At 46.2% G+C, this 26659-nt stretch overlaps 1 protein-coding gene across 11 annotated transcripts in view; it reads left to right on the forward strand.

The window, feature by feature from the left end:
• The window catches only part of FSIP1 (fibrous sheath interacting protein 1), a 261319-nt gene that overhangs the window by 34564 nt on the left and 200096 nt on the right, over nt 1-26659 (forward strand). For 5 of the 11 annotated variants that reach the window (XR_008849005.1, XR_008849006.1, XR_008849007.1 and 2 more), the window contains exons 7-9: nt 21087-21215; nt 23767-23921; nt 26207-26314. Coding sequence is in view for 7 of the 11 variants with exons in the window: in XM_056546997.1 (XP_056402972.1) it covers nt 21087-21215; nt 23767-23921; nt 26207-26314 (392 nt within the window). In the remaining 4 variants the exon portion in view is untranslated. The remainder of the gene's footprint in view (nt 1-21086; nt 21216-23766; nt 23922-26206; nt 26315-26659) is intronic. The other 6 variants (XR_008849008.1, XM_056547002.1, XM_056546999.1 and 3 more) reach the window with 5 other exon arrangements.

The following is a 26659-nucleotide window of genomic DNA, read 5'->3' on the forward strand; positions in this document are numbered from 1 at the left end:
ATTTTTTTAAATTATAATAAATCTATATTCATATTTATATATATATATATATATATATATATATATATATATATATATATATATATGAATATAGATTTATTATAATGAAAACAATATGTTATATATATATATATATTCTAATTATTTTTTTTTTTTACTATAATAAATCTATATTCAGAGATATATTATATAATACATGTATTTAGTTTATTCATATATGTATTTAGGAGTAAATATTAGGGATCGTCCGATTATCGGTTTGGCCGATATTATTGGCCGATATTCACAATTTTGGACATTATCGGTATCAGCAATTACCTTGCACCCGCTTTAAATCAATGATCTGCAGCCGCTTTTTCGGGACCAGGGGTGGTGGAGAAATAGCCGATAATTTATACCGGAATATCAGTATAAGTTATCGGCTATCGGCCTGAAAGGCCACAGATTATCGGTATTGGCCCTAAAAAAACGATATCGGTCGATCCCTAGTAAATATTATCTATACATTTTTTTGACATCATTTTGAGGGCTGTTGTTGTTATTTCATTTATTTTCAACTCCAAAACTTGGTTTACAATAGAAGACTTTACAAGAAAAAAAAGTGTGTAAATAGTTTGTAATGAAATCAAACATAACTTTTATTTAATATGTTAAAAGACCATTCAATATAGCTCACAACACTATGAGCGAGGACGGGCTCAGTGCTTGCCTCGAACACGCCCCTTCCTGAACAGAGGATGTCAGAATGAGTGAGCAGCAGAACAGAGGGATTTGTGAGCCAAATACAGAAGCTAGACACATAAAGACATGTAAAATATCTGCATGACCTAGGGAGTAACATGTAGAAGCATTATTTTTTTTCTGTGATATGACAGGAACGCTTTTTGGCTTTAATGTTTAATAATAGGCCATTCTTTGCCTCCATGTTCAGTCCTTGAAAATACAAAAGCTTGTGTGTAATTTCCAGCTAACCTGGCATTGAAGTAGTTTCTCTCATGTAGCAAAATACCAGGAAGTTGGGTTTAATAGTTTCTAAAAAATTTTGAAATGCCTTAAAAGGATCAAGATACGCTTGGCGTAGTGAAGGGCACCCTTGGAGTAGTGAAGCATGCTCTTTAGACCTTAGTAATTCTAAGGCTTGGCCGCCTATCAGAGAAGTTGGTGTTGTTTGACAAAAACGTGATGGGTTCATAGTCCGAGGAAGGTGCGGCACGTCGCCCTCCTGCAGCTTTGTATAATGACCTCACTGAAGACCTTTTCGTTCATTGGATATGCCCAAAATTGTTGGATTCATTTCATGAATCTATGCCCTGTAGGCATAAGCACTTTCCAAAAAACTGTTTTTCTGGTATTACGTAGATTCCTATCGGAGGTCGTAGACACTTAGGGAGAGATTTATCAAAACCTGTCCTGAGGAAAAGATGCTGAGCTACCCATAGCAACCAATCAGATCGCTTCTTTCATTTTTCACAGGCTTTTTCAAAAATGAAAGAAGTGATCTGATTGGTTGCTATGGGCACCTCAGCAACTTTTTGATTTTGATAAATCTCCCCCTTAGATCTTACCACATGTTCACTAAGCCATGGAATTGGAGTGTCCATGCACAAGGCTTGGCGCTTTTACTGTCTTCACTATAACATAGTACAATGTCAACCAACATGCCAGAGCCATTTGTCCCCATACTTTTTTAGACATAGGAACAAGTGAGAAGGTCGCCATATACTGGATGTTCGTCCAGCCCTAACGAAATCAGCAGGTTTGGCCTAAAAATGATCTGAAAGGCCTGCATTAGATTTCACCATAGCCGATCGTTTCTTCCCACAGGAGATAAGCTGCTGTCAGAAGAATCGTAGCAGTTTATTCCCCTCTAAATAAGGCTAAATTCACACTGCTGCTGTGTTCCGACCTGTTTAGGGTCCATTTGGCTAATTTCTTTGTGCCAAACGGAGCACAACTGACACCACCAGGTTCCGAGGGATCCCATTGGTGTGAATGGTGTTCGTCAGGTGTCCAGTATTTTATCGGAGTTAAGTGAAAAAGAATATCTGAGCACAACGGCTGTGTGTACGAGCCCTAAGTAAGAGCATGTATGTATATATGTATATAGTTGAAATGTGAGAGTGGCACTGTGCGGGATTCAAATCCCAGGATCCAGACGGGTGCTCAGTCCTATGTAAGACCAGACCAACACGTCCCAAGCAATGTAGTTCCAAAAATAACAGGGCGGCACTCCAGCGATCCAATATAAAAAATATTTATTCACCCAAAATGTGAGGCGACGTTTCAACCTACTCAATGAGGTCTTTTTCAAGCATCAGTCAGAAAGAATACCTGTTGCTAAATTAGTGTTCAGCTGTTGATGGTGTATGGGCACCTTGAGACTGGTCATAGGTATACAGTAATTTGAGTTTAGGAATAGCCATGTGGGAAATCTGTGTATTTTTCAGCCTCCATCTCAGTGCTCATAGTACCAAATAATTCTCGTCCATACAAACTAATACCAACTAAATGCTCTTTTGGCTTAGGGCTATCTATTCCGATCCCCCATACACATACATGCTCCGCAGAGGGCTATCTCCCCCAATCCCCCAATCACATACATGCTCAGCAGAGGGCTATCTCTCCTGATTCCCCCCCCCCCTATACACATACATGCTCAGCAGAGGGCTATCTCTCCTGATTCCCCCCCCCCCCCATACACATACATGCTCTGCAGAGGGCTATCTCTCCTGAGCCCCCCATACACATACATGCTCAGCAGAGGGCTATCTCTCCTGATCCCCCCCCCCCCCCCATACACATACATGCTCAGCAGAGGGCTATCTCTTCTGATCCCCCCCCCCCCCCATAGACATACATGCTCAGCAGAGGGCTATCTCTCCTGATCTCCCCCATACACATACATGCTCAGCAGAGGACTATCTCTCCTGATCCCCACATACATGCTCAGCAGAGGGCTATCTCTCCTGATTCCCCCCCCCCCATACACATACATGCTCAGCAGAGGACTATCTCTCCTGATCCCCTTACACATACATGCTCAGCAGAGGGCTATCTCTCCTGATCCCCCCCCCCATACACATACATGCTCAGCAGAGGACTATCTCTCCTGATCCCCCCCCCCCATACATACACATGTTCAGCAGAGGGCTATCTCTCCTGATCCCCCCCCATACACATACATGCTCAGCAGAGGACTATCTCTCCTGAGCCCCCCCATACACATACATGCTCAGCAGAGGACTATCTCTCCTGATCCCCCCCATACACATACATGCTCAGCAGAGGACTATCTCTCCTGAGCCCCCCATACACATACATGCTCAGCAGAGGACTATCTCTCCTGATCCCCCCCATACACATACATGCTCAGCAGAGGACTATCTCTCCTGATCCCCCCCCCACATAGACATACATGCTCATCAGAGGGCTATCTCTCCTGATTCCCCCCCCCCCCCCCATACACATACATGCTCAGCAGAGGACTATCTCTCCTGATCCCCCCCCCCCATACACATACATGCTCAGCAGAGGCTATCTCTCCTGATCCCCCCCCCCCATACACATACATGCTCAGCAGAGGGCTATCTCTCCTGATCCCCCCCATACACATACAATGCTCAGCAGAGGACTATCTCTCCTGATCCCCCCCATACACATACATGCTCAGCAGAGGGCTATCTCTCCTGATCCCCCCCCCATACACATACATGCTCGGCAGAGGGCTATCTCTCCTGATTCCCCCCCCCCCCCCCCATACACATATATGCTCAGCAGAGGGCTCTCTCTCCTGATCTCCCCCATACACATACATGCTCAGCAGAGGGCTATCTCTCCTGATCCCCCCCCCCCCCATACACATACATGCTCAGCAGAGGGCTATCTCTCCTGATCCCCCCCATACACATACATGCTCAGCAGAGGGCTATCTCTCCTGATCCCCCCCCCCCCATACACATACATGCTCAGCAGAGGGCTATCTCTCCTGATCTCCCCCCCCCCCATACACATACATGCTCAGCAGAGGGCTATCTCTCCTGATCCCCCCCCCATACACATACATGCTCATCAGAGGGCTATCTCTCCTGATCCCCCCCCCCCATACACATACATGCTCAGCAGAGGGCTATCTCTCCTGATCCCCCCCATACACATACATGCTCAGCAGAGGGCTATCTCTCCTGATCCCCCCCCCCCCCATACACATACATGCTCAGCAGAGGGCTATCTCTCCTGATTCCCCCCCATACATGCTCAGCAGAGAGCTATCCTCCTGATCCCCCCCCCCCCATACACATACATGCTCAGCAGAGGACTATCTCTCCTGATCTCCCCCCCCCCCCATACACATACATGCTCAGCAGAGGGCTATCTCTCCTGATCCCCCCCATACACATACATGCTCATCAGAGGGCTATCTCTCCTGATTGCCCCCCCCAACCATACACATACATGCTCAGCAGAGGGCTATCTCTCCTGATCCCCCCCATACACATACATGCTCAGCAGAGGGCTATCTCTCCTGATCCCCCCCATACACATACATGCTCAGCAGAGGACTATCTCTCCTGATCCCCCCCATACATGCTCAGCAGAGGGCTATCTCTCCTGATCCCCCCCCCCCATACATGCTCAGCAGAGGGCTATCTCTCCTGATCCCCCCATACACATACATGCTCAGCAGAGGGCTATCTCTCCTGATCCCCCCCATACACATACATGCTCAGCAGAGGGCTATCTCTCCTGATCCCCCCCATACACATACATGCTCAGCAGAGGACTATCTCTCCTGATCCCCCCCCCCCCCCATACACATACATGCTCAGCAGAGGGCTATCTCTCCTGACCCCCCCCATACACATACATGCTCAGCAGAGGGCTATCTCTCCTGATTGCCCCCCCCCAACCATACACATACATGCTCAGCAGAGGGCTATCTCTCCTGATCTCCCCCCCCCCCATACACATACATGCTCAGCAGAGGGCTATCTCTCCTGATCCCCCCCCCATACACATACATGCTCATCAGAGGGCTATCTCTCCTGATCCCCCCCCCCATACACATACATGCTCAGCAGAGGGCTATCTCTCCTGATCCCCCCCATACACATACATGCTCAGCAGAGGGCTATCTCTCCTGATCCCCCCCCCCCCCATACACATACATGCTCAGCAGAGGGCTATCTCTCCTGATTCCCCCCCATACATGCTCAGCAGAGAGCTATCCTCCTGATCCCCCCCCCCATACACATACATGCTCAGCAGAGGACTATCTCTCCTGATCTCCCCCCCCCCCCCCATACACATACATGCTCAGCAGAGGGCTATCTCTCCTGATCCCCCCCATACACATACATGCTCATCAGAGGGCTATCTCTCCTGATTGCCCCCCCCCAACCATACACATACATGCTCAGCAGAGGGCTATCTCTCCTGATCCCCCCCATACACATACATGCTCAGCAGAGGACTATCTCTCCTGATCCCCCCCATACATGCTCAGCAGAGGGCTATCTCTCCTGATCCCCCCCCCCCCCCATACATGCTCAGCAGAGGGCTATCTCTCCTGATCCCCCCATACACATACATGCTCAGCAGAGGGCTATCTCTCCTGATCCCCCCCATACACATACATGCTCAGCAGAGGGCTATCTCTCCTGATCCCCCCCATACACATACATGCTCAGCAGAGGACTATCTCTCCTGATCCCCCCCCCCCCCATACACATACATGCTCAGCAGAGGGCTATCTCTCCTGACCCCCCCCATACACATACATGCTCAGCAGAGGACTATCTCTCCTGATCCTCCCATACACATACATGCTCAGCAGAGGACTATCTCTCCTAATTCCCCCCCCCCCCCCATACACATACATGCTCAGCAGAGGGCTATCTCTCCTGATCCCCCCCCCCCCCCCATACATGCTCAGCAGAGGGCTATCTCTCCTGATCCCCCCCCCCCATACACACACATGCTCAGCAGAGGACTATCTCTCCTGATCCCCCCCCCCATACACATACATGCTCAGCAGAGGACTATCTCTCCTGATCCCCCCCCCCATACATGCTCAGCAGAGGGCTATCTCTCCTGATCCCCCCCCCCCCCCCATACACACACATGCTCAGCAGAGGACTATCTCTCCTGATCCCCCCCCCCCCCCCCATACACATACATGCTCAGCAGAGGGCTATCTCTCCTGATCCCCCCCATAGACATACATGCTCAGCAGAGGGCTATCTCTCCTGATCCCCCCCCATACACATACATGCTCAGCAGAGGACTATCTCTCCTGATCCCCCCCCCCATACACATACATGCTCAGCAGAGGACTATCTCTCCTGATCCCCCCCCCCCCCCCCCATACACATACATGCTCAGCAGAGGGCTATCTCTCCTGATCCCCCCCATACACATACACGCTCAGCAGAGGGCTATCTCCCCTGATCCCCCTCCATACACGCTCAGCAGAGGGCTATCTCTCCTGATCCCCCCCCCCCCATACACATACATGCTCAGCAGAGGGCTATCTCTCCTGATCCCCCCCCATACACATACATGCTCAGCAGAGGGCTATCTCTCCTGATCCCCCCCCCCATACACATACATGCTCAGCAGAGGGCTATCTCTCCTGATCCCCCCTCCATACACGCTCAGCAGAGGGCTATCTCTCCTGATCCCCCCCCCATACACATACATGCTCAGCAGAGGGCTATCTCTCCTGATCCCCCCCCCCCCATACACATACACGCTCAGCAGAGGGCTATCTCTCCTGATCCCCCCCCCCATACACATACATGCTCAGCAGAGGGCTATCTCTCCTGATCCCCCCCCCCATACACATACATGCTCAGCAGAGGGCTATCTCTCCTGATCCCCCCCATACACATACATGCTCAGCAGAGGACTATCTCTCCTGATCCCCCTCCATACACGCTTAGCAGAGGGCTATCTCTCCTGATCCCCCCCATACACATACATGCTCAGCAGAGGACTATCTCTCCTGATCCCCCTCCATACACGCTTAGCAGAGGGCTATCTCTCCTGATCTCCCCCATACACATACACGCTTAGCAGAGGACTATCTCTCCTGATCCCCCCCCATACACATACATGCTCAGCAGAGGACTATCTCTCCTGATCCCCCCCATACACATACATGCTCAGCAGAGGACTATCTCTCCTGATCTCCCCCATACACATATATGCTCAGCAGAGGGCTATCTCTCCTAATCCCCCCATACACATACATGCTCAGCAGAGGGCTATCTCTCCTGATCCCCCCCCATACACATACATGCTCAGCAGAGGGCTATCTCTCCTGATCCCCCCCCCCATACACATACATGCTCAGCAGAGGGCTATCTCTCCTGATCCCCCCCCCCATACACATACATGCTCAGCAGAGGGCTATCTCTCCTGATCCCCCCCATAGACATACATGCTCAGCAGAGGGCTATCTCTCCTGATCCCCCCCATACACATACATGCTCAGCAGAGGACTATCTCTCCTGATCCCCCCCCCCATACACATACATGCTCAGCAGAGGACTATCTCTCCTGATCCCCCCCCCCCCCCCCCCATACACATACATGCTCAGCAGAGGGCTATCTCTCCTGATCCCCCCCATACACATACACGCTCAGCAGAGGGCTATCTCCCCTGATCCCCCTCCATACACGCTCAGCAGAGGGCTATCTCTCCTGATCCCCCCCCCCCCATACACATACATGCTCAGCAGAGGGCTATCTCTCCTGATCCCCCCCCATACACATACATGCTCAGCAGAGGGCTATCTCTCCTGATCCCCCCCCCCCATACACATACATGCTCAGCAGAGGGCTATCTCTCCTGATCCCCCTCCATACACGCTCAGCAGAGGGCTATCTCTCCTGATCCCCCCCCCATACACATACATGCTCAGCAGAGGGCTATCTCTCCTGATCCCCCCCCCCCCATACACATACACGCTCAGCAGAGGGCTATCTCTCCTGATCCCCCCCCCCATACACATACATGCTCAGCAGAGGGCTATCTCTCCTGATCCCCCCCCCATACACATACATGCTCAGCAGAGGGCTATCTCTCCTGATCCCCCCCATACACATACATGCTCAGCAGAGGACTATCTCTCCTGATCCCCCTCCATACACGCTTAGCAGAGGGCTATCTCTCCTGATCCCCCCCATACACATACATGCTCAGCAGAGGACTATCTCTCCTGATCCCCCTCCATACACGCTTAGCAGAGGGCTATCTCTCCTGATCTCCCCCATACACATACACGCTTAGCAGAGGACTATCTCTCCTGATCCCCCCCCATACACATACATGCTCAGCAGAGGACTATCTCTCCTGATCCCCCCCATACACATACATGCTCAGCAGAGGACTATCTCTCCTGATCTCCCCCATACACATATATGCTCAGCAGAGGGCTATCTCTCCTAATCCCCCCATACACATACATGCTCAGCAGAGGGCTATCTCTCCTGATCCCCCCCCATACACATACATGCTCAGCAGAGGGCTATCTCTCCTGATCCCCCCCCCCATACACATACATGCTCAGCAGAGGGCTATCTCTCCTGATCCCCCCCCCCATACACATACATGCTCAGCAGAGGGCTATCTCTCCTGATCCCCCCCATACACATACATGCTCAGCAGAGGGCTATCTCTCCTGATCCCCCCCCATACACATACATGCTCAGCAGAGGGCTATCTCTCCTGATCCCCCCCCATACACATACATGCTCAGCAGAGGGCTATCTCTCCTGATCCCCCCCCCCCCCATACACATACATGCTCAGCAGAGGGCTATCTCTCCTGATCCCCCCCATACACATACATGCTCAGCAGAGGGCTATCTCTCCTGATCCCCCCATACACATACATGCTCAGCAGAGGGCTATCTCTCCTGATCCCCCCCATACACATACATGCTCAGCAGAGGGCTATCTCTCCTGATCCCCCCCATACACATACATGCTCAGCAGAGGGCTATCTCTCCTGATCCCCCCCATACACATACATGCTCAGCAGAGGGCTATCTCTCCTGATCCCCCCCCATACACATACATGCTCAGCAGAGGGCTATCTCTCCTGATCCCCCCCCCCCCCCCCCCCATAGACATACACACTCAGCTGGATAGTTCCACCATAACAATCAGTCTCGGTGCTTCCACAGTTTCTAACAACAGTGTTAGTCACAGTGTCCATTCAGACTGGACAATGCTGGAAGTAGTAAGGTCGATAGCATGGTCAGTGCCGCCATATCATGTGATGAAGGCCCCCAGACAGCTCTGAGCAGTTGGGATTGCAAAATCTGCTTCTATTCCATGTATAAAGTCCTCGGCTTATATAAGATAAATGACCAGTAGATGGCAGCATCAGCTAAATAGTAGCACGAAAAGTCAAAAATGTGAAGAAGACACCTATGTGACACAGCGAGCGTGTGATCGGAATATGGTCACCTACTGATAAGTGTTATTTGGATTCTTCCCTTACACCTACATTTTCCGGTATAGACCCATTACTGAGCGCTGGACTTACTTTGTTCTGTAAACATCTATTCATGTTTTCCTGCAGGTTCTTTACAGGATTATGAGACTCTTGAATGTTCTTGAGCCGCTTTATTAATCTGCACAAGTTTTAGCTTCACACCTTATTCTGCATTTCTGACATGCCTGTTCTATTCCTTTTACAATCCACAAATTCCTGTCAAATAAGCGCTAACCAATGACACATTTTCGGGAATATGTTGCATCATGTTACCAGACTTTGCAAAATTGTTGTTTTTTCCGCTGTCTGTGTAAAGAGCGACTATAGCTAAAACATGAATCCATTTTTGTCTTTAATGGGCTACGACTTGCATTTATGTCTATTTGTTGTAATGCCTTGTACCACCTTAGGCCTTTAAAGGGGTACTCCGCTGCCCCAGCGTTCGGAACATTTTGTTACGAACGCTTGGAACGGGCAATGGGGTTCGTGACGTCACGGCCACGTCCCTCGTGATGTCACCGCTAAGTCCCCTCAATGCAAGTCTCCTCAATGCCACGCCCTCACCCATAGACTTAAATAGAGGGGGCGTGGTTGTGATGTCACGAGGGGCTAGTGGGGTGGTTGCCCCCCCCCCCAGCTCAAAAAATGAACCCTTATGCAACCTGGTATTCAAATGATGATTATTATTATTATTATTATTATTATTATTATATATATATATATATTTTTTTTTTTCAAAGCTTTAAAAAAAAAAATCTAAAAAGTTCAGATTTTTTTATTTGCAAAACATGACAACAACTATAAAAATCTGGTATTGCTGTAATCAGGCCGGTCTAAAGTATCAAAATAACATGTTAGCTCAACCACAAGGTAAATGGTGTAGAAAATAAAATCGCCAAATCTGCAAAATTATCTTTTACTATTTCAGTTTCACTTCTCCAATGTTTTTGTTTCGGAGCAAATGTTATGGAAAAGTTAAAAGTTATCATTATAGTAGTTAGTTAGGAGTATTATAGGGCGAGGAGGAAAAAAACACGACAGTGTAAAAGTGAAAATTGGCCCGGACAAGTGGATCGTCATGAGGGACAAGTAGATTTTGCTCCGTTTTAGTCCCGTGGACAAGTAGTTTTTTATTAAATTTCCACACCCCTGATCAATGCCAACGCATTGCAGATCCTCCTAGATCATTTATTCATGCCATGACTAAGGACCTTGGAGAATCCGAAATGCGTCAGCATTTCAAATAATTCAATAATGTGTTCCTGCTTTTACTGAACCTCAGGCGCTCGCTATCCTTTTTTTGTATTCTCCTGTATCCGGCCAGAGATGCAGCTAGCTAGTCCGTGCTCAGATTCAAGCAGTAAAGGCGTTGCTTTGGTTTGGTAATTGTGCCATAGAGACCGCTAGGGGATAAAATTGTTCTGCAGGAATATCGGCCCATGTGGACAGACTCGCTGCTCGCAGTCGCTGTAGATCAGATGGAGGTACTGACGTGGCCTGAACAGCACGTTCTACCACATCTGAGAAATGCATTGTAGGAATCTGGGGACTGAAGCAAAGGGAAGCAAGAAAAACTCCTTGTCATGTTCCTGGAGCCAATCCATAACTATACGACCCTTACGGATGGTGCATCAAAGTGTCCATCTGCCATAGGAGAAACAGCTTTACAAATCTGTTTAACTTTCTGGCACCAGTTGATTTAATAAAAATGTTTTCCAGGGGAGTACCCCTTTAAAAGGGTATTCCGGGCATAAACACTTTATCCCCTATCCAAAGGATAGGGGATAAGATGTCTGATCGCGGTGGGCCCGCTGCTGAGACCCCCGCGATCTCCCTGCAGCACCCGTAATCTATGCAGATGTTGAATCTCCAGTTTTGGAAACCTCCGGGTTTCCGAAACTGGAGATGCAGCACCCGCATTGAATAAAGGGGTACTCCCTTGGAAAACATTTTTTTTAATCAACTGGGGCCATAAACTTAAAGGGGTACTCCGGTGGAAAACTTTATTTTTTTTTAAATCAACTGGTGCTAGAAAGTTAAACAGATTTGTAAATTACTTCTACTAAAAAAATCTTAATCCTTCCAGTGCTTATTAGCTGCTGAATACTACAGAGGAAATTCTTTTCTTTTTGGAACACAGAGCTCTCTGCTGACATCACGAGCACAGTGCTCTCTGCTGACATCTCTGTCCATTTTAAGAACTGTCCAGAGTAGGAGAAAATCCCCCATAGAAAACATATGCTGCTCTGGACAGTTCCTAAAATGGACAGAGGTGTCAGCAGAGAGCACTGTGCTCGTGATGTCAGCAGAGAGCTCTGTGTTCCAAAAAGAAAATCATTTCCTCTGTAGTATTCAGCAGCTAATAAGTATTGGAAGGATTAAGATTTTTTTTAATAGAAGTAATATACAAATCTGTTTAACTTTCTGGCACCAGTTGATTAAAAAAAAAAATGTTTTCCAGGGGAGTACCCCTTTAAATGGGTATTCCAGGCAAAAACATTTTATCCCCCATCCAAAGGATAGGGGATAAGATGTCTGAACGCGGGGGGCCCGCTGCTGAGACCCCACGCGATCTCCCTGCAGCACCCGCGGGTGCTGCAGGGAGATCGCGTGGGGTCTCCGCAGCGGGCCCCCCACGGTCAGACATCTTATCCCCTATCCTTTGGATAGGGGACCCCTTTAAAGCATTATCACACCAGTCTCCACTGTGGATTACAGAAGTTACTGTTTAGTAGAATTTGTCTTGAATTTGGCAGCGAGGAGCACTTGTAAGATCCTAAATCATTACGCATTCTCCGTGTCTGAAAGCAATCTCGTGGGATACATCTCCTGACAGTAAATCTTTTCCTTTCTCAAGAAAATGAACTTCTTTCACGCACTATCTTTACTTGTCACCTTTTTACCACCTATGTGCACAATACTCCGCCTAAAGTCATATTGTCTTAAAGGGGTTGTCCAGGATAAAAAAAAACACTGCTTCCTTCTTGCAAAAAATAAAATAAAAAAATAAAAAAACAGCACCACCCCTGTCCACAGGTTGTGTCTGGTATGACAGCTAAGCGCCATTAAAATAAATGGGACAGAGCTACAGTAGTACTACACACAACCTGGGGACAAGAGTGGTGCTGTTTTAAAATAAAAGAAGCAGAGTTTTCTTATCCCGGACAACCCTTTTAAAGGGCTTGTCCTATGCAGCATGCCCATATATATATATGGAGTACTCCTGTGGAAAACGATTTATTTTAAATCAGCTGGTGCCAGAACATTAAACAGATTTGTAAATTATTTCTATTAAAAAAATCTTAATCCTTCCAGTACCTATCAGCTGCTGTTATACTACAGAGGAAGTTCTTTTCTTTTTGAATTTCTTGTTTGTCTGACAACAGTGCTCTCTGCTGACACCTCTGTCCATGTCAGGAACTGTCCAGAGCAGGAGCAAATCCCCATAGCAAACCTATCCTGTGGACACCTCTGGACAGTTCCTGACATGGACAGAGGTGTCAGCAGAGAGCACTGTGGTCAGACAGGAAAGAAATTCAAAAAGAAAATAACTTTCTCTGGAGCATACAGCAGCTGAAGATTTTTTAATAGAAGTAATTTACAAATCTGTTTAACTTTCTGGCACCAGTTGATTTAAAATAAATTGTTTTCCACCAGGAGTACCCCTTTAAGCCGCTCCAACCTTAAGCTGACCCCTCCCTCCCTTCAGGTCTTCCATTTTTGACCCCTGCTGATCAGTCAGTATTGCTGGGAAATGCTCTGCTTGAGGAAAATTAGTATTAAATACGAGAAATAGAAGATGGACTCTTGGTGCCTTAACCATGTCTAGCTGAGGTCCCTACAGGCTCCATCATTGCTGTGGACAATGTTTAATGCTGCGGAGTTTCAGAGAAAACATGGGGGGGGGAGATTTATTGAGGGTTGTAAGCCAGTTTTCTGGCGCAAAAATGTGGAAAATCATGTGCAAGCCTCGTTTTGCTCAAAAATGTACTACTCCACAATGTTGTTCACTGCCATCTGCAAGAGCCCCCACTGCCATCCACTATACCCCTCTGCTGCTCACATTGCAGCCCCCTGTCATTCACATTGCAACCCACTGCCATCCGCAATGCATCCCAGTGCTGCTCACATTGCAGCCCCCTGTCATTCACATTGCTACCCGCAACACCCCACACTGCCATCCACAATGCATCCCCACTGCTGCTCACATTGCAATCCCCTGCTATCTACATTACAACCCACTGCCATCCATAATACCCCCCACTGCCATCCATAATACCCCCACTGCCATCCACAGAGATACACAGCATCCACAATGCTCTTCACTGCTATCCATACTGCAACCCAGCACCATCAACAGTGCCTCCACTTCCATCCAAAATGCCCCCCTTGCTCTCATCCACAGTGCTTCCCACTTATATCCGTAATGCCCCCCACTACCATCCACAATGCTTCCTACTGCCATCCACAATGCCCCCATTACTATTCACACTGTTTTCTACTGCCATTCACACTACCCTTCCCCCACCACCATCCACTGTGCCCCCATCCATGATGTCCTCACCGCTATCCACATTGTTGTTTTGAGTAATATAAGCCATGCAGCACGCCATGGGAAAAAAGCCTATGTCAACAGATACCTATCTAACTCTCTTTTCTAAGGGTACATTCACATGAGGGGATCCCCAGCGCGAATTACACTGCGGATCCACCGCTGAAGGACCACTTTATGCTGCCTTTACAGGTGCCATGCTCGAAGCGGCAATACACCGCTACAAGCAGACACTCTGAAGCGATGTGAGAGTCGCTGCGCATGCTCGGTATACTCGCAAACAGCAAGGATACTACGCATGCGCGAGGCAAATCACACATGGCAGTGTGTCTGCTCGTAGTGGCGTATTGCTGCTCCGAGCAGGCACATGTAAAGGCAGCATACAGCGGTCCTTCAGCGGCAGATCCGCAGCGTAATACGCGCTGGGGATCCACTCGTGTGAACATATCCTTAGAGAGATTCTAGACGTATAATCCCTAGTCATGTTTCAAGGCTCTTTAATTGTCAAACATTAATTTGAAGAGATACTACCTCCAATAGGTGGCAGTGAGGAGCAAGCTTTTTTTTTTTTCTTGGTGGAGGACAGCCTACTTTTTCTCCATAGATCACTTAATTAACCAGTTTGACGGTCTCCCCACGGAAACACGGACTACCCTCACAGTCCTATGTGTCAAAGGAAACATTTTTAAAGGGGTACTCTGCCCCTAGACATCTTATCCCCTATCCATAGGATAGGGGATAAGATGTCTGATCGCGGGGGTCCCGCTGCTGGGGACCCCCGCGATCTCGGCTGCGGCACTCCAGACATCCAGTGCACAGATGACTGGCGAGGCGGAGGCTCGGGATGTTACGGTCACGCCCCGTTCGTGATGTCATTACCATGCCCCCTCAATGCAAGTCTATGGGAGGGGGCTTTACGCCCCCTCCCATAGACTTGCATTGAGGGGGCGTGGCTGTGACGTCACGAGCCTCCCGGACTGCACTTGACGCTGTAAACGAACACCGGGTGCAGCAGGGAGATTGCGGGGGTCCCCAGTGGCAGGACCCCCCACGATCAGACATCTTATCCCCTATCCTTTGGATAGGGGATTAGATATCTAGGGGCGGGATACCCCTTTAAGCCTAGTAGGTTTTATGACATAAAATTTGGGTTTTCCAAAAATATTTTTTTCCGTTGGAAAGTAAATAAATTCAAACTTGGGAACTGCCATGTAAATCCGCCAGCCTGACTAGTGGATGTCATAAAAAAGGGTTAACCGGCATTTAATTAATCTGTAACCCTATATTCTCCGTCTTGGATGAGCAATCCAGATTGTCTCCACCTCCTGGCAATCTGGCACAGCAGATAACATGTAAGCAGGTTTTTGTACCGGAGCCAGCCTTGGCATAGTATCAGACAGGAGCAAGGTTGCTGATCTCGCATGTAAATTTATTCTTCTCGGTTTGTAAAAGAGGATTTTTGGTTTGGGTTTCCTTTATTTATACAAAAAAAAAAAAAAAAAATACATTCCTCGGAAAGACCTGTAAGCTGCTTGATTTGACTTTATCCTTATAGAAAACCTTCAAAATGAAGTCCTCTCCTTGAAAAAGTTGGAGTCAGGTGACCAAAGTGAGTGCCCCCATTGTGCTGCCCGAGTGTCGATCTTTATCAGTGTATCAAAACAACATTCCGTACGTTCCTGAATGCTCGGGTATGTTACCTGCAGATGGTTAGTGGATGCAGCTTTTCTCAAAACTGTTAAAAGATGGAGTCACTCCACATCTCCATCCTCTACAGCAGTGGTCTCCAAATTGTGGTCCTACAGACGTTGCAAACAAACAGACAAAAGCTGTCTGGGCATGCTGGGAGTTGTAGTTTTGCAACAGCTGGAGGCACAATGGTTTGGAAACACTGCTGCAGAGTCATGATGCCTTTAGTTCATAGTGCTAAATATTGTGCTTAACATTGTGCTGGATTTTTTTTTCTCCCATTTGCAGCTGCTGGGCAAAGCTGACACACTGTAGAGTTCAGTGTATAAAGCTGAGGGTGTGTGTGTGCGGTCTTAGCCAATCACAACCCATCTCACACTGAACTGCTCTGGGCAGCTTGTCACATGATGTCACACTTGCTTCCCAGTCTGAGCTGATTGAGACTGATCAGAAAATACAGAGCAATATCAAGGTATAAAACTAACAAATAATAAAAATAAAGGCAGGGGGTGGTTTATCACGATGGGGACAGTGAACTGGGAGGAGTAAAAAAATGATCAAGCTCATGAAAGGTACTTTTTAAAGGGGTACTCCGGTGGAAAACTTTTTTTTAAAATCAACTGGTGACAGAAAGTTAAACAGATTTGTAAATTACTTCTATTAAAAAATCTTTACCCTTCCAGGACTTTTTAGCAGCTGTATGCTACAGAGGAAATTATTTTCTTTTTGATTTCTTTTTTGTCTTGTCCACAGTGGTCTCTGCTGACACCTCTGTCCGTGTCAGGAACTGTCCAGAGAAGGAGAAATTCCCCATTGCAAACCTATGCTGCTCTGGACAGTTCCTGATACGGGCATCAGGTGTCAGCAGAGAGCACTGTAGGCAAAGACAAAAAATAAATTCAAAAAGAAAATAATTTCCTCTGTACCATACAGCTGCTAAAAAGTACTGGAAGGGTAAAGATTTTTTAATAGAAGTAATTTACAAATCTGTTTAACTTTCTGGTACCAGTTGATTAAAAAAAAAAAATGTTTTCCACTGCTACCTCTGTACCCCTGATTCTGCCATGTCTGTTTGCTGCCGCTGTCCCAAGACTGGGTGAATTATTGCCAAGTATTACCTTCCATGGCCATTGGGTCAAAGGATTTGTTTCATGAAGACAACAAGGCTACTCGCATATGAGCGGATCACTGCAGGTCCAGCTCCAAAAATCCCAAAGATCAGCTGTTATTGCTTATAGATCGTGGTCCAAGATCACATATCTGATCAGCTCATCTAAGCTAGGCCTCATTCACATCATGTTTTGGGCCACATTGTCAATATATCTTGAGATATTGCCAAAAAGGTATTCTATCATATACCACAGCATGCCGAGGGCACAGCCATTCTGTTTTTTTTCTTCTCCACCATTAGGTGATTTTAGTACGTACCTGGCAGACAGTAATGGACATGCTTAGGAAAGATCTGCGCTTGTTTTGGGCTAAATGGCTATGCTGTGAGATTACCATAACACTGTGACTAGCTTTGTGAACTGGTATGTCCTGTTTGACTTTTCTTTTTTGACTACAAATCCCACAATTCCATTTTCCTCCCTCCCACACATCAGCAACCCCACCCATTGAAACATAAATGAGCTGCGTCCATTCAAAAGACATGTGGTTTTCAATCAGGGTGCCTACAGCTGTTGCATTAGTTGCAGATTGATCCCTCCACACATTGAAGCAGACAGGCTCCCTGTCATCAGCTGACTAGTGAGTCAGGTATCGGCCGCATTGCAACCTGGGAAAAATCTGAGACAACAGTAATTTTGTATGCTGTTAAAAATAAATATTGGGGTGAAAATCACGGAAGAATTGTGAGAAAACCGTCACACACAGGTACAGACACTATATTATGTACTACACTAACTTTACAGCCCCCTGTAGCATAGTCAAATAAAAAATTCCTGGAACACCCCTTTAAAAGTTACCCCCCCCAAAAATGTAAATATATTAGGGAAACAGACCAAACATAGTACTTAGTAGACCACATTTAATCCATTAAAGTGAGAGAGCATGTTGCGTTTACACCACCACATGGGCTGGAATTCCCAACGTATATGGGCGACGTGGCCCGAAATCAGGATGTGAATGGGGCTTTAAAGGGGTACTCCACTGCTCAGCGTTTGGAACAAACTGTTCCGAATGCTGGCGCCGGCGCTGGGAGCTCGTGACATCAAAATTAGAGGTTTCATTACAAAGTACAATTGGTCACGCAAACAACAAGCCCTTATATGGGTCTGTAGATGGAAATATAAAAGAGTTCTGGATTTTAGAAGGAGAGGAGGAAAAAACGAAAACGCAAAAATAAAATATGCCTGGTCCTTAAGGGGTTAATGCTGTGAATAGTAACTCATTCCATGTTTCTTCTGGCATCACATTTCCTAAAACAATCCCAAAATCCATCTCGGTTTCTATCCAAAGGATTATTGGGAGTTGTGGAAAGTCAATTATTAACCCAATGTATCTTAAAGGAATCACAGTCGCTATGTACAGACCCCTCCAGCTTTGTTTGTATGGCATAGCATCCAGAAGTCATTAAAGGACCCCTTGCCTTTGCACAGCGGTAGACTGTGTGTGTATTGACCAGTAGGTGTTTACAGTCCTTTACAGCTCCTAGTCTTCGTTGCCAAGGAAAAGTAGGGTGTTTGACATTTTTTAGCCTTTGCTTAGTTTATTTTTCCATTGACAAGTGCGTTCAAATGGCCCTCAAAGCTATTCCGTCCTGTACCACCTGCTTTATGTACTTCTTCCCACAAGTCAGTCCTTGTTTAACTTTCCTGTAGTCCTTCCCACCAGCGCTTTCTTAGGCCTCGGTCTTAATTTTTAGCAAAACATAAATTGTATTGTCTTTGGCGCTTCTTTTTGGAAATGTATCCTCAGATATAATTTTATTTCCTTGACATTCTGTATAAAAAATATTCCCATTTTCTTCAAGGCTGTGATCCTGTTTTGGCAAAAGATATAGTTGGGAGACTTTTTGGAAGCTTTTTTTTCTCCCAATTTGACCAAGTTTGGATCGTAAATGAACCGAACGCTTACAACAAAACATAGGAAAGTTGTGGAGGAAATCCTGCTTCTTTTGGGTCCTTATTCTTAAACACATTTTTAAAGGGGTACTCCGGTGGAAAAAAATAGTTTTTTAAATCAGCTGGTGCCAGAAAGTGATTTGTAAATTACTTCTATTAAAAAAATCTTAATCCTTCCAGTACTTATCAGCTGCTGTATAATGCAGAGGAAGTTAATTTCTTTTTTAATTTAATTTCTGTCTGTCCACGGGGCTCTCTGCTGACACCTCTGTCCATGTCAGGAACTGTCCAAAGTAGAAACAAATCCCCATAGCAAACCTATCCTGCTCTGGACAGTTCCTGACATGAACAGAGGTGTCAGCAGAGAGCACTGTGGTCGGACAGAAAATAAATTCAAAAAGAGAAGAACTTCCTCTGTAGTATACAGCAGCTGATAAGTACTGGAAGGATTAAGATTTTTTAATAGAAGTAATTTACAAATCTAGAGAAGAAAAGTGCAGAAGCCAGCGGTATGAAAAACTTCACCTTTATTATATTCCAAGATAAAACCTCGACATGACATTGTCTCAATTAGCAAACAGTAAAACCTCCTGGACAAGCAACATGACGCGTTTCAGGTCATCATGCATCTGATGAAGGGTCACATGACCTGAAACGCGTCATGTTGCTTGTCCAGGAGGTTTTACTGTTTGCTATTTGAGACGATCCCATGTCGAGGTTTTATCTTGGAATATAATAAAGGTGACGTTTTTCATACCGCTGGCTTCTGCACTTTTCTTCTCAAGTTGGAGGCTTCATATTGCCATGCGGAGGATCGGGTGAGCTGACATCGCTCGTATTCACATAATTTACAAATCTGTTTAACTTTCTGGATCCAGTTAATTTAAAAATAAAATTTTTTTTTTTCCACCGATACTAGTACCCCTTTAAAGGACATCTGCAGCAAAAGACAACTTATCCCCTATCCACAGGATTAGGGATAAGTGTCTGATCGCGGGGGGGGGGGGGGGGGGGGGTCCAACCACTGGGACCCCCCACAACCTCCTAAACAGGGCCCTCGCTTTGCCGCTCTGCTCGCTATTTGAGTGGCTAATGAGAATAGCTTCTACCTCTCTGTTGTTGACGGTATGCCCCCTCCCCACACAGTTCTATGGGAGAGGCGGGGAGGCATGTACGCTGCCTCCCCGCCTCTACCATAGAGATACATGGAGGAGACGTTTCGGATTAAAGAGACGTTTGGATTAAATTTATGTCCCGATTATCACCTTCACTAAAAAAATAAATAAAAAAAATGCCAAAACCCCTACTGAGAAATAAAATGTAATCCAGGACAAATAGCACCCTCATCTCCTTTGTCTTCCTGGTAACTATTGTTAAAGCGTAGGTATTACCTTGATTTAAAGGCAAAGGGAGATTGAATTGGTGCATGAGCTTTACTTTGGAATATCCTTTGTTAGAAGTGTTTTTTGGCAATATGCTGATGGCATCATCCCCTGCTGTATATTGTCAATGAGCTGCAGTCCGGCCCTGAGTGATATCATCACCTTGAGCAGCCTCTACAACTACATCACCATGTACCTGTCATATACCCATATGACTATGCATCTTTATTAGGGAGAATGAGGTGTGTTTACAACATGCTGCATGTGCTGAACAGGCAGAGGAGCAGACAAGAAATGAATAGCAGGTGCTGCCACCTCACTGTGCAATAGACTGCTATGAAATCAGTTGTTCTACAACAGCTTTGAGGCAGGGTGGGTGAACTGTGATGAAGAGCTGAGAGAAAGCAATGCATTCTGGGAAATGCAGTACTGAGCAATTGCTCAACCAGAAAGTACAGGACTGAGCCCCCCAAAACACATGGATTATTTGTGGTTTCAGGACTGGGGCTGACAGGTAAGCAATGCTATATGCTTCTGTGGCATTTTTTTTTACCTGTCATTAGGGTGTCCCTTTAACTCAGAATTCCCTTATGAGATGTATAGAAAATGGGTTTTCTATGCTGGACAACCTATCTAAAGACAATCCCTATTAGCAGCCCATTACAGTGCTCAATGTCAGAGTACTCTCACCAGTCCTAAGTGCTGTAAATAACATTGCGTCTTTATGTGCCACATTACCTGGAGTCTATGGAAAGTGGGCAGACGTCATCTGGTGACACAGGGATTGTTCTGGTCACCCACTGTCTGGCATTGACATAAAAGTGTCTTGCCCATCCATTCGTCTGTTATTAAAATATTGGTCATAATGATAAGAGTTTTTCTCTTTTGTTCAGCAGACACCGATGTCTTTGAGAAAATGTTTCCCCCTTTGTTTTCCACTCAACTTCCTCCTGAAGACTGCATTGAGGACCTGGAAGACTCTCAAGGTAAACTGGATCATTGGCCCTTACAGTGCAAACAAGGTGAATGTGAATGTAAAAAATCACTTGTATGTTCTGTGTGAAAAAAATCTGTACAAAATCCATGTGGAAAATGACTCAGTTTTGCTCTTTTCCCCTACTGACTTCACAATCTGCAAAAAAAAAAAAAAAAACGTAAATTTATTCTGCCTAATGCGCAGCAGAAGATTTCTAACATATCCATGTCAAAAGGTGGACGATTCCCTGTGGATTTTTGATGCTGAAATGCTGTGGATTTTTCCACTGTGTACCCTTACAGCCTCTATAAAGATAAAAAAAGAAATAAAAAGAACCAGAGGTTTAACCCCTTAAGGACGCAGGACGTAAATGTACGTCCTGGTGAGGTGGTACTTAACGCACCAGGACGTACATTTACGTCCTGTGCATAACCGCGGGCATCGGTGCGATGCCCGTGTCATGCGCGGCTGATCCCGACTGCTGATCGCAGCCAGGGACCTGCCGGCAATGGCCGACGCCCGCGATCTCGCGGGCGTCCGCCATTAACCCCTCAGGTGCCGGGATCAATACAGATCCCGTCATCTGCGGCAGTGCGCGATTTCAATGAATGATCGGATCGCCCGCAGCGCTGCGGAGGTCCCCTCTCCTTCCGGCTCCCGGCGTCTCTGCTCTGGTCTGAGATCGAGCAGACCAGAGCAGAAGATGACCGAAAACACTGATCTGTTCTATGTCCTATACATAGAACAGATCAGTATTAGCAATCATGGTATTGCTATGAATAGTGTAAAAAAAAAAAAAATGTCAAAAAATGTGAAAGTAAAAGTGAAAGTTCCCCTCCCCCAATAAAAAAGTAAAACGTCCGTTTTTTCCTATTTTACCCCCAAAAAGCGTAAAAAAGAAATTTAATAGACATATTTGGTATCGCCGCGTGCGTAAATGTTCGAACTATTAAAATAAAATGTTAATGATCCCGTACGGTGAAAGGCGTGAACGTAAAAAAAAAAAAAAAAAATCCAAAATTGCTACTTTTTTAATACATTTTATTATAAAAAAATTATAAAAAATGTATTAAATTTTTTATATGCATATGTGGTATCAAAAAAAAGTACAGATCATGGCGCAAAAAATGAGCCCCCATACCGCCGCTTATACGGAAAAATAAAAAAGTTAGAGGTCATCAAAATAAAGGGATTATAAACGTACTAATTTGGTTAAAAAGTTTGTGATTTTTTTTAAGCGCAACAATAACAGAAAACTATGTAATAATGGGTATCATTTTAATTGTATTGACCCTCAGAATAAAGAACACGTCATTTTTACCGTAAATTGTACGGCGTGAAAACGAAACCATCCAAAATTAGCAAAATTGCGTTTTTCTTTTTAATTTCCCCACAAAAATAGTGTTTTTTGGTTGCGCCATACATTTTATGATATAATGAGTTATGTCATTACAAAGGACAACTGGTCGCGCAAAAAACAAGCCCTCATACTAGTCTGTGGAGGAAAATATAAAAGAGTTATGATTTTTAGAAGGCGAGTCCTTAAGGCCAAAATGGGCTGAGTCCTTAAGGGGTTAAACGGCTATTTCGGCCATAGACATCTTATCTTATCTAGGGGATAAGATGTCGGATCAATGGGACCCCCGCGATCTCGGTGCAGCATCCACATTCTATGCCGGGCTGCTGCTCCTGTCTCGGAAAACTCTGTGTTTCCGGGACTGGAGACGTGAAGTCACACCACGCCCCCTCCATTCATATCTATGGGAGGGGGCGTGACAGCCCATAGACATGGAGGGGGTGTGGTGTGACGGCCGTAACACCCCCTCCCATAGACATAAGTGGAGGGGGTGTGGCGTGACTGCTTTCACGCCCCCTCCCATAGACATGAATGGAGGGGGTGTGGCGTGACTGCTGTCACACCCCCTCCCATAGACATAAGTGGAGGGTGTGTGGCGTGACTGCTGTCACGCCCCCTCCCATAGACATGAATGGAGGGGGTGTGGCGTGACGGCCGTAATGCCCCCTCCCATAGACATAAGTGGAGGGGGTGTGGCGTGACTGCTTTCACGCCTCCTCCCATAGACATGAATGGAGGGGGTGTGGCGTGACTGCTGTCCCCCCCCCCCCTCCAATAGACATAAGTGGAGGGGGTGTGGCGTGACTGCTGCCACGCCCCCTCCCATAGACATGAATGGAGGGGGTGTGGCGTGATGGCCATAACGCCCCCTCCCATAGGCATAAATGGAGGGGGTGTGGCGTGATGGCCGTAACACCCCCTACCATAGACATGAATGCAGGGGGTGTGGCGGGACATCACTTCTCCATTCCCGGAAACACAGAGGTTTCCGAGACTGGAGCAGCAGCCGGCATAGAATTGCGGGTGCTGCACGGAGATTGCGGGGGGGTCCCAGTGATCAGACATCTTATCCCTTGTCCTTTGGACATGGTATAAGATGTCTATGGCCGGATGACCTCTTTTAGATAAAGCCGATCTGTAGTGCAATTATCCTGTACAATTTATAATTATATTATTGATGTGTGTGGAAAGCAGCACAGTACTACTACAGTGTGTTTGTCATTCACATGTATTTGCATAGCTATTCCAGTCATCTCGGCATCTGCGATTGTAGGTAATGTTTCTGGCGTTGAATCCTGTGACTTATTAAGCAGCAGCAAAAGATCCGATCACAAGAAGATGCAGGGGAAAAGTACAGACTATAAAAGAGTCAATTTCATCCACAGGAACATTGAGGTGAGCGGGGGCGATCTCTCTTGTCATTTTCTTCTTTGTGCTGTCAGTTGTACTTTGAAGGGGAAATCATCCTAAATTGTTCTTCTGACAATGTGTACACTTCTCAAATTAAGGGCCCGGGGCCAATCCGCAAAGCCTTTAAAGGGGTGCACCACTGGCTTGCGTTCGGAACATTTCGTTCCAAACTCTGTGCGAGCTGTGGAGGTCGGTCACGCCCCCTCATGATGTCACACAATGCCCCCTCAATGAAAGTCTACGGGAGGGGCGTGGCGACTGCCACGCCCCTCCCATAGACTTTCATTGAGGGGGCGTTGTGTGACATCACAAGGGGGCGTGGCCAACTCCAGCAGCTCGCACAGAGTTTGGAACTAAATGTTCTGAACGCTGGCCAATGGAGTACCCCATTAAACTCCTCTTGGAATCTCTGATACAATACTTGTGATAGATGACCATCAGTTGCCCCCTATATAAGCATTTATCACCTATCCTCAGAATAGGTAAAAATGTATAATAGCTGGTAGTCTGACTGCTGGGAACCTAGCAATCAAGAAAATGTCAGTCTCTCTCAGTTTCCCTAGTAAAAGGAGAATCCGTCCATATAGATACCTGATATATGCTTTTAGTTGCCCCCCCTATAAGTGACACCACATAAGTATTGTAATGGGGCAGAAATAGCAGTTGCTCCTCAGTCACGTAAGTGAAATGTTAGCTGAACCTACTGACGTCGGTACGACTGGACAACTGTCTAAAGTTTATGGGGCCCTTTTAACTCTCCTCCCACAGATAGAGGAAGAGAAGGATCGGACATGTTGGATTTCAACTGCCTGATCCTTGTGTTCTCAGAAAGAGAAGCTGCTGGGGCTAGCAGCGGTTTGCCCCTCCTCGCTTCATTCAGATCAAATAAACGTTCCAGAGTACAACTCCCATCTGAGAGTCAGGTTCCTCTCAGCCTCTCCCGTGGGCTAACTTTCAGCTGCCTTTAAAGGGGTACTCCGGTGAGAAACTTTTTTTTTAAATCAACTGGTGCCAGAAAGTTAAACAGATTTTGTAAATGACTTCTATTAAACAATCTAAATCCTTCCAGTACTTATTAGCTGCTGAATACTACAGAGGAAATTATATTCTTTTTGGAACACAGAGCTCTCTGCTGACATGACCACAGTGCTCTCTGCGGACATCTCTGTCTCATTTTAAGAACTGTCCAGAGTAGAAGAAAATCCCCATTGAAAACATATGCTGTTCTGGACAGTTCCTAAAATAGACCGAGATGTCAGCAGAGAGCACTGTGGTCATGATGTCAGCAGAGAGCTCTGTGTTCCAAAAATAAAATAATTTCCTCTGTACTATTCAGCAGCTAATAAGTACTGGAAGGATTAAGATTTTTTTTATAGAACTCATTTAGTAATCTGTTTAATTTTCTGGCACCAGTTGATTAAAAAAAATATATATTTTTTCCACTGGAGTACCCCTGTAACTCCCAGTGATGAGATGTCTTCAGCACCTGTGCAGATCTGGGCTTGTCTAAGAACCTGGCATAGCCCAGAAAGCAGAATGAAAGGCTCCACTGCCAATCCAGTCTTTCATTTCTTAAAAATCCAGGCCTGAAAAAAGGACTTTTAGAAAGTTCCTAGAAAGCTAGAGATTTTACTCTTTCCTGGATTCCCCATATGTCACCTAGCTTTGCCTAGATAGGATATGTGGTTCCTGAAACCTGGTATCTACATAGGACAGGTACCTGGCCCATTCCTGTCGCTGCCTCACACCACCTTTTGGAGTCCCAAAGGCCTCTCATGGGCCCTGTTACAGGTTTTACATTGGGACGCAGGAGCCTCTAGTTTCACCTCTGTCCTCTATACATACAGCTCTTTGTGGTTCTTTTACACTTGGTTGACCCAATAACTTACAAGCCATGCTGAACCTATTACTATGGTAATGCGGCCGGAGTCTTCCATAGGAAACAGACAACTCCCTATAATTTCCCTGCTGAGGTCATAGAGTTTTAGAGAACATATTATAGACATTTCATAAAATGGTCTCTTATGGTTGAACAAGGTCGATCTATTTTAACAGGAGCCTTTGGCTTCTCAGACAGCGAGAAGAAATGTAATAGACGTCCTATGTGTCAGAAGTGTTTGTGGAGCCGCTCATTGAGTTGTCGGGGAGCTAATCTGGTTAGCGCTCCTGTTAAATGTGATGTAAAAGCTTGTTATGCTTGGCAGTGCCGGGCATGATCATCCGGATGGAGCCGGGCACTAATGAGATCTGACTGCCTGTTATTATTAAAGCTGGTGAAAGACGCCGGGTCCCATATTCTTCTCATGGATGACGAAAAGTTACGACTGGAGCAGCTGCTAGGGGATGTTCAAGATGGCGGCAGTGATGATGACATCATGGTAAGACGTAGACTTCAAGCGCAGCAGTTTTTATTAAGTGCCATGTTATAGCTTTTATAGAAATGAGATCCAGAGCATTATTATCACTTCTCTATGACTTATTCCACCATGTAATGATGGTGCTGGCACCCCTAAGAACTACAGCTGTGTCATGGGGGCGGCTGAGGTGAAAGGATGTCAGTGTTTCCTTTACGGAGCTAATATATCAGTTTGACAGTACCGAGGTATCGTCTCGTTCATGGTACTATAACTGAGAAAAAGAGGTTTTCCGGGAATGCAAAAACAGCTCATTTTTTTTTACCAAAACAGCACCACACCTGTCTTCAGTGTGGCATTACAATTTGG

This window comes from Hyla sarda, chromosome 11, assembly GCF_029499605.1.
Source record: "Hyla sarda isolate aHylSar1 chromosome 11, aHylSar1.hap1, whole genome shotgun sequence".
NCBI lineage: Eukaryota > Metazoa > Chordata > Amphibia > Anura > Hylidae > Hyla > Hyla sarda.